The sequence below is a fragment of the Carcharodon carcharias genome, chromosome 31 (assembly GCF_017639515.1).
Source record: "Carcharodon carcharias isolate sCarCar2 chromosome 31, sCarCar2.pri, whole genome shotgun sequence".
Lineage (NCBI taxonomy): Eukaryota > Metazoa > Chordata > Chondrichthyes > Lamniformes > Lamnidae > Carcharodon > Carcharodon carcharias.
In genome coordinates this window covers 24220386-24234213 of record NC_054497.1, presented here as the reverse complement: position 1 = coordinate 24234213, position 13828 = coordinate 24220386, and the positions used below count along the sequence as shown (strand labels likewise).

Below are 13828 nucleotides of genomic sequence, written 5' to 3'. Positions count from 1 at the left end.
TGCCTGTAGCCCCTGTTCTTCTAGGTGGTGGAGGTTGCAGGTTTGAAAGATTCTGTTGAAGGATCCTTGGCAAGTTGCTGCAGTGGATCTTGTAGGTAGTGCACACTGCTGCCACTGTCCATCAGTGATGGATGGAGTGAATGTTTAAGATGGTGGATGGGGTGCGAATCAAGCAGGATGCTTTGTTCTGAATGGTGTCAAGCTTTTTGAGTATTGTTAGAGCTGCAGTCATCCAGGCATAACATTTCTGACTTGCACCTTGTACATGGTGGACAGGCTTTGCGTATTCAGGAGCTAAGAAGTCGCCACAAAATTCCCAACCTCTGACCTGCTCTTGCAACCACATATTTTTTTAATGGCTGTTACACTTAAGTTTCTGGTCAATGGTGACCTCCAGGATGTTGTTGATGGTGGGGGATTCATTGATGGTGATTGAATGTCAAGAGGGGGTCGTTATATTCTCTTGTTGGTGATGGTCATTGCCTGAAATTTGTGTGATGCGAATGTTACTTGTCACTTGCCAGCCCAAAACTGTATGCAGACATTGACTGTGGGATTAACTGAGAACTTGTGAATGGAACTGAGCACTGCATCACCAGCGAACATCCCCACTTCTGACCTTGTGATGGAGGGAAGGTAACTGATGAAGCAGCTGAAGATGGTTGCACCCAGGACACTGCCCTGAGGAACTCGTATAGCCATGTCCTGGAGCTGCGATGATTAGCCTCCAACAGCCACAGCCATCTTCCTTTGTGTTAGATATGACTCCAGTCAGTGGAGAGTTTTCCCCCAATACCCATCGACTTAAATTTTACTAGGGCTCCTTGATGCCACACTGAGTCAAAATGTGCCTTGATGTCAAGGGCAGTCACTCTCACCTCACCTCTGGAGTTCAGCTTTTTGGTCCATGTTGGTGCTGGATTCTCCTGTCACTTCGATGGATGAGTGTTCAGCAATAAAAAGACTGGTTTACAGCGTAGATGATGTTGTGTCTTGTGACATTAGACCAAGTCTCGACTTGCATAACTGATTACAAATACTACATATGAAGTTGGTGTTGCAAGGATGGATGGGACCACTGTACTCCTCAAATGTCAAAATTGTCTGATGGGCAGACACTTCTCCATTTGGATCCATCCAAGGTTGCTTTTTTCCCATGTGTTGGGATCCAGATTGCAAGCTCTAAGGTTGGCTTTAAAATTGTCTTTGTCCAAGGTTGAGACGTCCTGTAGTGCAAATTCCTGTGCTCAGCTGGCTGTAGAGTACTGCCTTTCATATGCGGGAATCACCCATGCAAACCATATGGCCAACCCAGCAAAGTGGAACTCTGATGAGCATGCTCTTGATGCCAGGTATGCAGCACTTTACAAAAACATCCAATGTTAAGGATTTTGTCAAGCCAGCTGATATTACAAATAGACCCCGGACAGCGAAGATGGAATGTTATTTAGTTGCTTTATGTGATTCCGGTAGGTTGTCTTAAGTCCCGTATCCATAAAGAAATGATGTAAGAACCACTGCCTGGTAGACTTTGCACTTTGTTCTCAGCCAAACTCCATCCTCTTTCCAAAGTCTGTGAGTGAGCCTGCCAAACTCGGAGCTTGCTCTTGCCAGGCAATGGTTGATTTTGTCATCTGGCAAAATGTTATTGGAGAGGATACTCCCAAGATAGCACAGAGGTACGTGTTGATAGCGACTGTGAGGCCTTGAGTACCTGGCTAGGGCAGATTGATAAATGATCTCTGTCGTCTTCAGCCATATTTTCAGGCCAAAGACTTCTGAGGCTAGGTCAAAAAAATCAACGAGCAGCTGAATTCCTCCAGATCATGTGCTATGAGAGCATAGTCATCCATGAACAAGAGTTCGCTCAGTAGCTGTTCAGTAACCTTTGTACAAGCCTTGAGCTTTTGCAAGTTGATGAGGCTGCCACCTTGTCCTGAATTGAATGAGTAATCCTGCGTTAAGATCTTTGAGTGTACTGGAGTATTGCCAAGAAGTACACGGCAAACAGAGCTGGAGCCAGTACACAGCCTTGTTTGGTGCCATGGTGACAGGAAAGCCATCTAATGACATCACACTGGCCATTATTCCATCATGAAACAAACAAATAACACTGATCATCTTTTCAGAACAGCCATATTTATAAAGAACCTTCCATTGTACTGGCCTCCCGTTGCTTAACTGTATTGCTTTTTATGTCTTTTAAATCAACGGCAATGATAACATCTGGTTTGGTATCTTGCTGAAAGTGTGTTGCAGCTGAATTCATAACAGTAAGTGATGTGTTGCTGTTGTGCTTCATATGGCAGGCCCACCTCAGTGCCTTAAGCAGAACTGAAGTTATACATCTGGGAGGAGCCCAGTAATGATCATTACAACTATCTTCTTTAATCAAATAAGATAAAAACAAAATACTGCAGATGCTGGAAATCTGAAACAAAAACAAAATGCTGTAAAAGCTCAGCAGATCTGGCAGCATCTGTGGAGAGAGTAACAGAGTTAACGTTTCGAGTCCGTATGACCCTTCTTCGGAGCTCCTTTTCTGTATCTTCTTTAATCAACTGTATTTGGAAATGTGCAGTATAAAAGAAAAACTATCTCAAAGTTAAATTCCTAACAAAGATGAAGAATGAAAAAAGCCCATTAAGCCATTGAAGCTCATCCCTCCTGTGCGCTAACTACCACTTGGCAGATTGTACCACATATCTATATCCTTTTATCTGAAGGTGCTCCTTCTGATAGTTAATCTAAGTTTGGCTTGGCGCTGCTTTATACTCTGACCTCATTATCCTATGATTTGGGTGGGAGTTTGATTTAAGAGCAGTGAGTGAATCTCCCTCTCAGCAGTTGTGCAGGCTACAACTTGTTTCCCTGGGGCAGGCCAAAGGAATGCAAGCAATATCATTGTGCCATCAGCACACCATGGTTTGTGGTTTGATGGTACATTACTGTGTTTCTTGAATGCCTGAGCAGCTGGGAAAGGAATTTTCCAAAAGTTCTATTTTTCTCTTTTTTTTATTACTTCAACGAGTTCGCTGGCTAGGCATTTGCTGGCATTTATTGCCCATCGCTAATTGCCCTTGAGAAGGTGGTGGTGAAATGCTGCAGTCCACGTGGCGTAGGTACATCCACAGTGCTGTTGGGGAGGGAATTCCAGGATTTTGACCCAGCGAGGGAACGGTGATATATTTCCAAGTCAGAATGGTGAGTGATTTGGAGGGGAACTTCCAGGTGGTGGTGTTGCCATGTATCTGCTGCCTAGTCCTTCTAGACAGTAGTGGTCGTGCGTGTGGAAGGTGCTGTCTAAGGAGCCTTAGTGAATTCTCACAATGCAACTTGTAGATGGTACACACTGCTGCTACTGTGCATTGGTGGTGGAGGGACTGAATGTTTGTGGATGGGGCACCAATCAAGCAGGCTGCTTTATCCTGGACGGTATCAATCTTCTTGAGTGTTGGACCTGCACTCATCCAGGCAAGTTGGGGAGCATTCCATCACAATCCTGACTTGTGCCTTGTAGATTGTGGACAGGCTTTGGGGGATCAGGAGGTGAGTTACTCTAACCTGCTCTTGTAGCCACAATATTTATATGGCTAGTGCAGTTCAGTTTCTGGTCAATGGTAACCCCCAGGATGTTGACAGTGGGAGATTCAGTGCTGGTAATGCCATTGAATGTCAAGGGGTGATGGTTATATTCTCTCTTGTTGGAGATGGTCATTGCCTGGCACTTGTGTGATGTGAATGTTACTTGCCACTTGTCAGCCCAAGCCTGCATATTGTTCAGTTCTTGCTGCATTTCGACATGGACTGCTTCAGTATTTGAGGATTTGCGAAAGGAAGCATTTGAGGAATTGTGAAGGGTGCTGAACATTGTGCAATCATCAGCGAGCATCCCCAGTGAAAGTAAGGTCATTGATGAAGCAGCTGGTTGGGGCTAGGACACTACCCTGAGCAACTCCTACAGTGATGCCCTGGAGCTAAGATGACTGACCTCAAACAACCACAACCACCTTCCTTTCTGCTGGGTATGACTGTGTCAGGGATTAATCATACTGATGCATCATTTATTACGTAGAAACCCCATTTATTACTTGTGCACAAGGGAGACAGCACAATGAGAGCTACTGTACAGTTTCGTAGCAGAATACACGCAGACTTGTTAAAAGCATTTTTAAAGCCAATCAGTAAGTTTTGCAACAAACCTATCCGCATATTTGCATAAGTTAACTGACCAATCCACGTTCCAGTAAATTTCCCTTTTCCTCACAACAGATGTTTGGTTACTCAGTTGCTTATCACAACCCTGATTGCATTTGGCCTGAGAAAAACAAAATGGAATGTCTCAAGGTTCATCCTGTAACTGTGGTCAGGCAAGATTGTATTCATCTCAAGGTTGCAGTATTTTTCTCTTAAGCCGAGGCATACAATCAACTTCTCATTAACCCTTCCAGCACCAAATGGGCTCCCTGCAGTTGCCGAGGCCACCACAGCTGCAACCAGCGGAGAGATTACCTGCTGATTCCCATTAATTCCAGTTTTGCAAGGGCTCCTTGATGACATCAAGGCCACTTTTGACTGAGGATGACAAGGGCAGTAACCTCTGGAATTCAGTTCTTTTGTCCATGTTTGAACCATGGCTGAGATGAGGTAAGGAGCTGAGTGACCATGCCAGAACCCAAACTGAATGTCAGTGAGCAGGTTATTGCTAAGCAAGTGTCATTTGATACCACTGCTCATGATCCCTTCCATCACTTTACTGATTCAAGAGTAGACTGATGGGGTGGTAACTGGGTGGGTTGGATTTATCCTGCTTTTTGTGTACAGGCATACCTGGGCAATTTTCACATTGCTGGGTAGATGCCAGCATTGTAGCTGTACTGGAACAGTTTGGCTAGGGGTGCGGCAAGCCCTAGAGCACAAGTCTTCAGTACTATTGCAAGAATATTGTCAGGGCCCATAGGCTTTGCAGTATCCAGTGCCTTCAGCCATTTCTTGATATCACGTGGAGTAAATCGAATTGGCTGGTCTGACATCTGTGATGCTGGGGACCTCTGGAGGAGGCAGAGATGGATCATCCACTTGGCATTTCTGGCTGAAGATTGTAGTAAATGCTTCAACCTTATCTTATGCACTGACGTGCTGGACACCCCCATCAATGAGGATGAGGATACTTGTGGAGCCGCCTCCTGCATTGAGTTGTTTAATTGCCCACCACCATTTTTCACTGGATGTGGCAGGACTGCAGAGCTTAGACCTGATCTGTTGGTTGTGCAGTTGCTTAGCTGTCTATCACTTGCTGCTTATGCTGCTTGGCACGCAATTAGCCCTGTGTTGTAGCTCCACCAGGTTGACATCTCAGTTTTAGGTATACCTTGGTGCTGCTGCTGCAATCTCCATTGATCCAGGGTTGATCCCCTGGTTAAAGGCAAAATACTGCAGATGCTGGAAATCAGCTCTGAAGAAGAGTCATACAGACTTGAAACGTTAACTCTGTCTTTCTGTCCACAGATGCTGTCAGACCTGCTGAGTCTTTCCAGCATTTTTTGTTTGATCCCCTCACTTGGTGGTAATGATAGAGTGGGGGATATGCTAAGCTATGAGATTACAGATTGCGGTATGGTACAATTCTGCTGCTGCTGATGGCCCACAGCACTTCATGGTTGCCCAGATGCTAGATCTGTTCGAAATCTGTCCCATTTAGCACAGTGGTAGTGCCACATAATACGAGGGAGGGTATTCTCAATGTGCAGACAGGACTTCGTCTCCACAAGGACTGTGTGGCAGTCACTCCTACCGGTACTGTCATGGACAAATGTATCTGCAGCAGGCAGGTTGGTGAGGATGAAGTTAAGTATGTTTCTCCCCTTTGTTGGTTCCCTCACCACGTGTTGCAGATCCCAGTCTAGCAGTTGTGTCCTTTAGGACTCAGCCAGTTTGGTCAGCAGTGGTGCTACCGAGCCACTCTTGGTGATGGACATTTAAGTCCCCCGTCCAGAGTACATTCTGTGCCCTGCCACCTTCAGTGCTTACTCCAAGTGGTGTGCAACATGGAGTACTGAATCATCAGCTGTGGGTGGGCGGTACATGGTATTCAGCAGCAAAGTTTCTTTGCCTTGAACTGGTGCCATGAGACGACTTGGGGTCCAGAGTCGATGGTGAGGATTCCCAGCGTAATTCCCTCCCGACTGTGTACCATTATGCTGCCACCTCTGCTAGGTCTACCCTGCTGGTGGGACATGACGTACTCCGGGTATGGTGATACTCACAGAATCGTACCTTACAGACACTGTCAGGCTGTTGCTTGACTAGTCTGTGAGAGAGCTCTCCCAATTTTGGCACAAGTCCCCAGATGTTAGTACGGAGAACTTCGCAAGGTCAACAGGGCTGAGTTTGCCATTGTAATTTGCAATGCCTCGGTCAATGCCGGATGCATCCCTTTGAGACTTTTAGCAGTTTGATATAACTGAGTGGCTTGAGTCAACCACATTGCTGTGGATCTGACGTCACATGTTGGCCAGACCAGACAAGGACGGCAGATTTCCTTCCCTAAAGGACATTAGTGCTTTTTTAGGGTTTTTTACGACAATTAATTCATGGTCATTGTTAGACTTTTAATTCCAGATTATTATTGAATTCAAATTTCACCATCTGCCGTGGTGGGATTCAAACCCCCGTGCCCAGAACATTATCCTGGGTCTCAGGATTACTATTCCAGTGACAATACCACTACACCACTACCTCCTACCCTGGATTTTTCTGGGTTTTTAATTTTTGCATCTCCCAGGAGGTTACATGGCTATGATGGTTGGGACCGAGATGTGCAGAGTAAGAAGTGCTTCATCAGCTTGCCACAACCATCATGATTAGGGTTAATTAGATTAGAACTAGATGGAAATTTTTTTTTTTCTCTGAGGGTCATTGATCTGTGGAATTATTCCCTAGAGGGCAGTGGAGGCAGGGTCAATGAATATTTTTAAGGCTGAGTTTTGTAGATTCTTGACTGACAAGGGAGTCAAAGAGTAGACAGGAAAGTTGAGTTGAGACCATAATCAGATCAGCTATGATCTTATCAAATGGTGGAACAGGCTCGAGGGGTCGAATGGCCTAGCCCAGCTCCTAATTCACATATATGTACATAGTTTGCGGCAAGTTTGATTGATCAATGATCTTTCTCTGTCTGTCATTTTTATATATGTTAAAAGTGGGAAGACCTGACAACAAGATTTGCCCAGCAGATCTTCAGTGCTGGTCCCTCTGTTTGGCTGAATGCATTTTTCTGGATTAGCTGTTCTTGCTGACTCCTGCTCAACACAGCTTGGATCAGGGAGTAAGTGGAGTGGGAGATTAGCTTGCAGGCCTTCCCACTCTCTATCTCTTACTTTTCCAGAACCACCTCATCCAATTCAGGGTCGAAGGGAGTTGGAGCCTATCCTGACAGGCAATGGGCCCAGGACAGGACACGAGTCCATCACAGGACACACACACACACTAAGGGCAGTTTAACCATAGCCAATCCACCTAACCACGTCTTTGGATGATGAGAGGAAACCAGAGCACCCAGCAGAAACACACGTGGATACAGGGAGAACGTACAAATCCACACAGACACCCAAGATGTCTGAAGAAGTCATATAGACTCAAAACATCAGCTCTGTCTTGCTCTCCACAGATGCTGCCTGACCTGCTGAGTATTTTACGGCATTTTTTGTTTTTATTGCAAATTTCCAGCATCTGCAGTATTTTGCTTTTATTTTCCGAGATTTATTGTAGTTTAGCTGACAGCTCAGTTGAATTAATCCAAGAAGTGGCAGAGCCATTTAAACCATAGTAATATCAGGGTTAGTCTCTATTTTGAGCAACTTCAGTTACATGGAGAGACTTGGAGAAGCTGAAATTATTTATCTAGGAGCAGAAGGCTAAGGTGATTTAAGGAAAAGTCCCTTCCGAAGAGCACTGTGGGTGTGCCTACACCACATGGACTGGAGCGACTCAAGAAGGTGGCTCACCACCAGCTTCTTGAGGGTAATTAGGGGTGGGCAACAAATGCTGGCCTAGCCAGCGACGCCCATACCCTGTGAAAGAATAAAAATTATTCATAGTTGTTTAAAATGATAAGGGGGTTTGATAGAGTAAATGAGGAGTAACAGGCAGGAGGGTTAGAACCAGAGGTCACAGATCTCAAATAATTGGCAAAAGTAACAGAGGGGAGGTGAGATTTTTTTCATGCAACAACTTATGACCTGAAATATGCTGCCGGAAATGGTGCTGGTAGCAGATTAGTAGTCACTTTCAAAAGGCTAAATACTTGAAAAGGAATACTTGAAAATACTAAATACTTGAAAAATTTACAGAACAGTGGGAAAATAGCTAATAAGATAACTCTTTCAAAGAACCATCACCAGGCATATTCTGCTGCATGGCCTCCTTTTGTGTTATATTATTCTGTGATTCAACATTTTTGTGTTGACATAGCTGGTTTCAATCAAGGTAGCAAAAGGGCACCACAATTGATCTCAGCATTTCAGGCTGGAGGTTCAATCAGCCAGGCTTCATTCCTGATTCCCATTTTACTCCTAATGACAAGTGTCCATGTAGCAGTCAGATGAGGACAGTATTGGATTCAGCTTGCCTGCTTGCTGTCTTGCCTCAGATGTCAATAAAACCTATTTTGGCAAAGCACCAGACAATGTCCATGGGGCCATAGCGCTAACAGCAACAGTATAGTGCCTTTAACACAATGAAACATCCCAAGGACCTTCACAGGAGCATTATAAAGCAAAATTCGACACCAAGTCACATAAGGTAATATTAGAGCAAATGGTCACATAAGGTAATATTAGAGCAAATGGTCAAAGGAGCATCTTGAAGGAAGAAAGAGAGATGGAGAAGTTTAAGGAGAGAATTCCAGAGCTTAATGCCTAGGCAGCTGAAGGCATGGCTACCACTGGTGGAGGGGCCAAGGTCAAGGGACCAGAATTAGATGACCACAGATATCTTGGAGGGTTAGCCAGCACCCCTCCACCCAAAGGGGTGTGAAATTAGTATGGAACAGTGGGGGTGGTGCCATGCGTTCCTTTAATGAGCCATAGAAAAGTTAGGCATAGAAAGAGGCCATTCAGCCCATCGTGTCTGCACCAGCCAAAAAGAGAAAAAAGAAACTAGCCGCTCATTTTAATCCCACTTTCCAGCACCTGGTCTGTAACCTTGCAGGACACAGCACTCAGATGCAGATCCAGTACCTTTTTAAATGTGTTGAGTGTTTCAGCCTCAACCACCAACTTAGGCAGTAAATTTCAGACGCCCACCACCCTCTGGATGAAAAGGTTCTTCCTATGTCCCCTCTAATCTTTCTACCAATCACCTTAAATCTATGCCTGCTGGTAAATGACCCCTCAGCTAAAGGAAACAAGTCTTTCCTATCTACCCCATCTAGGCCCCTCATAATTTTGTACACTTCAATTAGGTCACCCCTTAGCCTCCTCTGTTCTAAGGAAAACAACCCTAGCCTATACAATCTCTCCTCATAGCTGCAATTTTTGAGCCCTGGCAACATTCTTATAAACCTCCTCTTCAGAGCAACTATGTCCTTCCTGTAATGTGGTGACCAAAACTTTACACAAAATTCCAGCTGCAGCCTAACCAGCGTTTATACAGTTCCATCATTACATCCCACTTTTGTAGTCAATACCTCAATCAATAAAGGAAAGCATTCCATATGCTTTCTTGCCCACCTGTCCTGCCACCTTCAAGGACCTGTGGACATGCACTCCAAGGTCTCCCACTTCCTCAACCCCTCTCTATAACTTCCCATTTACTGAGTATTCCCTTGCTTTGTTTGCCCTCCCCAAATGCATTACCTCACACTCTTCCGAATTGAATTCCATTTGCCACTTCTCTGCTCACTCAACCACACCATTGATACCATTCTGGAGTCAACAGCTATCCTCTTCACTATCAAGTACATGGCCAATTTTTGTGTCATCTGCAGATTTCCCAATCATGCCTCCTACATTTAAGTCTAAATCATTAATATATACACCAAAGAGCAAGGACCTCAACACTGAGCCCTGTGGAACACTACTGGAAACTGTTTTCCATTTGCAAAATTGACCATTACCCTTTGTTTCCTGTCACTAAGTCATTGTTGGATCCAACCTGCCACCTTGCCCTGTATCCCATGAGATCTCACTTTCCTGACCAGTCTGCCGTGTGGGACCTTGTCAAATGCCTTACTGAAATCCAAGTAGACAACATTCACTGCACCACCTTCATCAATCCTCCTTATTACTTCCTCCAAAGGCATGATCTTTCCCCTAACAAAATCATGCTGACTTTTTAAATAATGGTACAACGTTCACAGATCTTCACTGCTCTGGGACCGCGCCTGTATATAGTGAGGATTGAAAGATGACCCTCAGAGCATCTGCTACTTCCTCCCTGGCTTCCTTCAACAGCCTGGGATACAATCCATCTGGCCCTGGTGATTTATGCAAAAGTCCTAACTAAATTATTGTGCACCTTTTCTAGGGATACTATGCGAGAAGTTCTCCATCTCCTTCGGAATACTGGGAATCCTCAGGTTGAGTACATAATCCGTACCTTAAAGAAATGGGCTAAAGACAATCGAGTCGCTGTCTAAAGTTGCAGAGCAAAAGGACCAGTAAATAGGCTGATAGCCTGTATGGAGCTGCTGCTGTTTTCAGTGGGAGGCTTCTGTTTCTCTCACTGATGTGAGTAGTTATTGCACAGCCCTGACAAAGAGCTCTCGTGATGTGAGGTGATGCAGTGCAGTGCTGCGTGGAAAACGTTTGCTTCTCTCCCACTAACTGTCGTTAATTGCCTGCCAAAATTAAAACCACACATTTGACCAAATTCCTGTTACTTGGCCCCAGTTGGGGAATAAAGATTGTTTCAAACACTTCAACATCTGCACTGTCAAATCATATTGCACTCTAAGCATTATTCTTTTATATTATTCTCCACACCCATTCATATGAATAGGATGCAGAACAGCAAGTCATGTGGACTAGAGCAATGTTCTAGTTCTTGAGCAAAAGTGCTTCATACATTACAAGATCCCCTTAAACGTCTGTGGAAACTCCCCCAAGTATGCAACAATAGTACTATACTTAAAACTACACTCTTATTTTTTCTGTACTCATTGCTGTCCTGTCCTGCGACTGTATTATCGTGAGACTTTGTTTGTTTGTTTATAAACCAGTGATGAGCAAGAATATGTTTTAAATACCAAACATACCAGCAGAGCATTTCCCTCAGCAATGATCTCCCCATATGGAAACCAGATACAGCTTGCCCACACATGGAATTCCTGCCAGAGGAACTCTAAGCAGCGGCCAGACACCTCCCACCAAGAAGAAATTATCAAAACATCAGGCAACCCACATGCTGTGCCCAATGACTTCCAGATAGAGAGCAGAAGCAGGAAGCAGGTCGATACTCAAGAGTTGGGGAATAGTGCAGGAGAGCAAAATCAGGCAGCATGTTCCAAATTGCCACCCAGTGTCCTGCACTGGAAAGTGTGCATGAATGCATATTGATAAGAACTGATCAGGCTTACATAACCACCCCACCCCCACCCCCCGCACCCCCCCCCCCCCAAACACACCCATTCCCCCAACCCAATGGTGTAATAACATGCAGAGACACACCATTCACCATTGAGCATGTGTGTGTAAAGAATGACTATTTGCATGAGGTGCCAGGTCCTGTGCCCATGGAACCATAACCTGGCACCTGTCAGCACCTCCAGGAGAGCATTTTCGCAAAAGTTTCAGTTTAGAACAATATTTACTGGTGAAAAGCAACCTTTTCTAGAGACATTGAAGTTCTGTTACTAGTTTCATGTTTCCGTGTTTGTTTTTACATATATCTTGTATAATTAATACACTTAAAGATTTGTAAAATTTGCAAATAAAGCATTCCTAATACAATTTTTTTTTATTGCTGGAGATGGATATGTTTCATTCAGAGTGAATTCTGTAACTGTTCTTGCAGTTGCAGTCGAATATATAAATTAGGAACAGGAGTAGGCCACTCAGCCTCTTGAGTCTGCTCCGCCATTCAATTAGATCATGGCTGATCTGAATGTAACCTCAACTCCACATTCCTGCCTACCCCTGATAACCTTTCTCCCTTGTTAATCAAGAATCTATCTAACTCTGCCTTAAAAATATTAAAAAGACTCTGCTTCCACTGCTTTTTGAGGAAGAGTTCCAAAGATACTCAGCCCTCTGAGAGAAAAAAATTCTCATCACAGCTCGATCTCAGTGGGATGAAAGAGTAGTTACTTCCCCCCACCCCACTCTCTCTCTCTCTCTCTCTTGTGCTCTTTGCCCCAAGGGTATAATTGATTAAAATGTTCATTTGAAAGGATGTAGGTTTTTTTTCCACCCGGCCCAACAAACTTGCTTAGTGTGGAAAAGACTAATGTTCTGAGATGTGAGAAGCCACCTGGACCAGATATGTCTGAATGTCAGCTTTCGGTTCTTGGATCAACCATATGCCTAATAATAAAAAAATGGTGACAAGTGATGCTGAAAATCTTTTCAATTGATTTTTCCCAATGCTGCTGAAGGAACACTGACATTGCACATAACCATGCATAGCGCTCCAAAACACAACCAGAAGAATCTGGAAATGCTTTGTTATTTTGATCTCTGAAAACAGTTAAACATATCAGCGAGAGTTCAATGCAACATTCCTATTTTATCTGTTGATTTCAATATGCTTTCAATGAAGCATTTAACTGAAAGCTGGATAAGGACACGAGGGAAAAAAATAGAAGCCTGCAGTGGCTGGGTGAGATGAAGAATGGTGGGATGAGGCTTGTGTGGAGAATAAACACCAGTTTAGAATATTGGGCCATACAGCCTGCTTTTTTTATTTGTTCATGGGATGTGGATGTCACTGGCTAGGCCATCATTTATTGCCCATCCCTAGTTGCCCTTGAGAAGGTGGTGGTGAGCTGCCTTGTTGAACTGTTGCAGTCCTTGTGGTGCAAATACACCCACAGTGCTGTTAAGTAGGAAGTTCTAGGATTTTGACCCAATCACAGTTTCAAGTCATCTTGGCATGTGGCTTGGAGGGAAACTTGCAGGTGGTGGTGTTCCTATACATCTGCTATCCTTGTCCTTCTAAGTGGTAATGTGCCGTGGAAGGAGCCTCGGTGAGTCGCTGCAGTGCATTTTGTAAATGGTACACACTGCTGCCACTTAGTGTCCGTGATGGAGGAGGTAGATTGAGTGTCAGTCAAGCGGGCTGCCTGTGCTGTAAATTCTCTGCATCTAGATGTATTTATTAGTTAATGGTAGTTTGGACTGAAATGCAAACTGTCAGTGAGGTATGTAACTCCCGATCAGATAATGATCTATATGATGGACAGCGTAAACCAGTTAGGCCTGATGCCATGTCTCATCCCATTGGCTACCAGCCTACCAGCTGTGCTTTGGCTAATAAGAGGCATGAGCTGCTTTTTGAAGGTTCCTTGTGCAGTGACAACATGCCTAATTCATGACTTATAGACCTTTCCCAACCTACCCCAAGATCTCAGTAAGCTCCTTTTGAAGTCAGTCAATCAAACGGTTTTATAATATCTATAACTCTCAATCCTTTTCTGGACTGAGAATTGCAGTGTTTCCTTGTCACGTGGTGATTGACGGAGAGATGTGCCCTCCTATAGCCATACGCTTTTCACTTAAGTATGGTAATACTGAACTAGTAATATAGAGGCCTTGAATAATGATTGAGAGAACAAGAGTCCAAATCCTGTTTTGAGAATTTGAATTCAGATATTTTTTTTTAAAAGCCA

At 44.2% G+C, this 13828-nt stretch overlaps 1 protein-coding gene across 4 annotated transcripts in view; it reads left to right on the top strand.

Moving 5' to 3' along the window:
* ttc26 (tetratricopeptide repeat domain 26) overlaps positions 1-10924 on the top strand; it is a 78910-nt gene extending 67986 nt beyond the window's left edge. For all 4 annotated transcript variants that reach the window (XM_041177771.1, XM_041177770.1, XM_041177772.1 and 1 more), the window contains one exon: positions 10528-10924. In XM_041177771.1, the coding sequence (XP_041033705.1) occupies positions 10528-10639 (112 nt within the window). In that variant the 3' untranslated portion in view covers positions 10640-10924. The remainder of the gene's footprint in view (positions 1-10527) is intronic.
* Positions 10925-13828: the final 2904 nt, after the last annotated feature.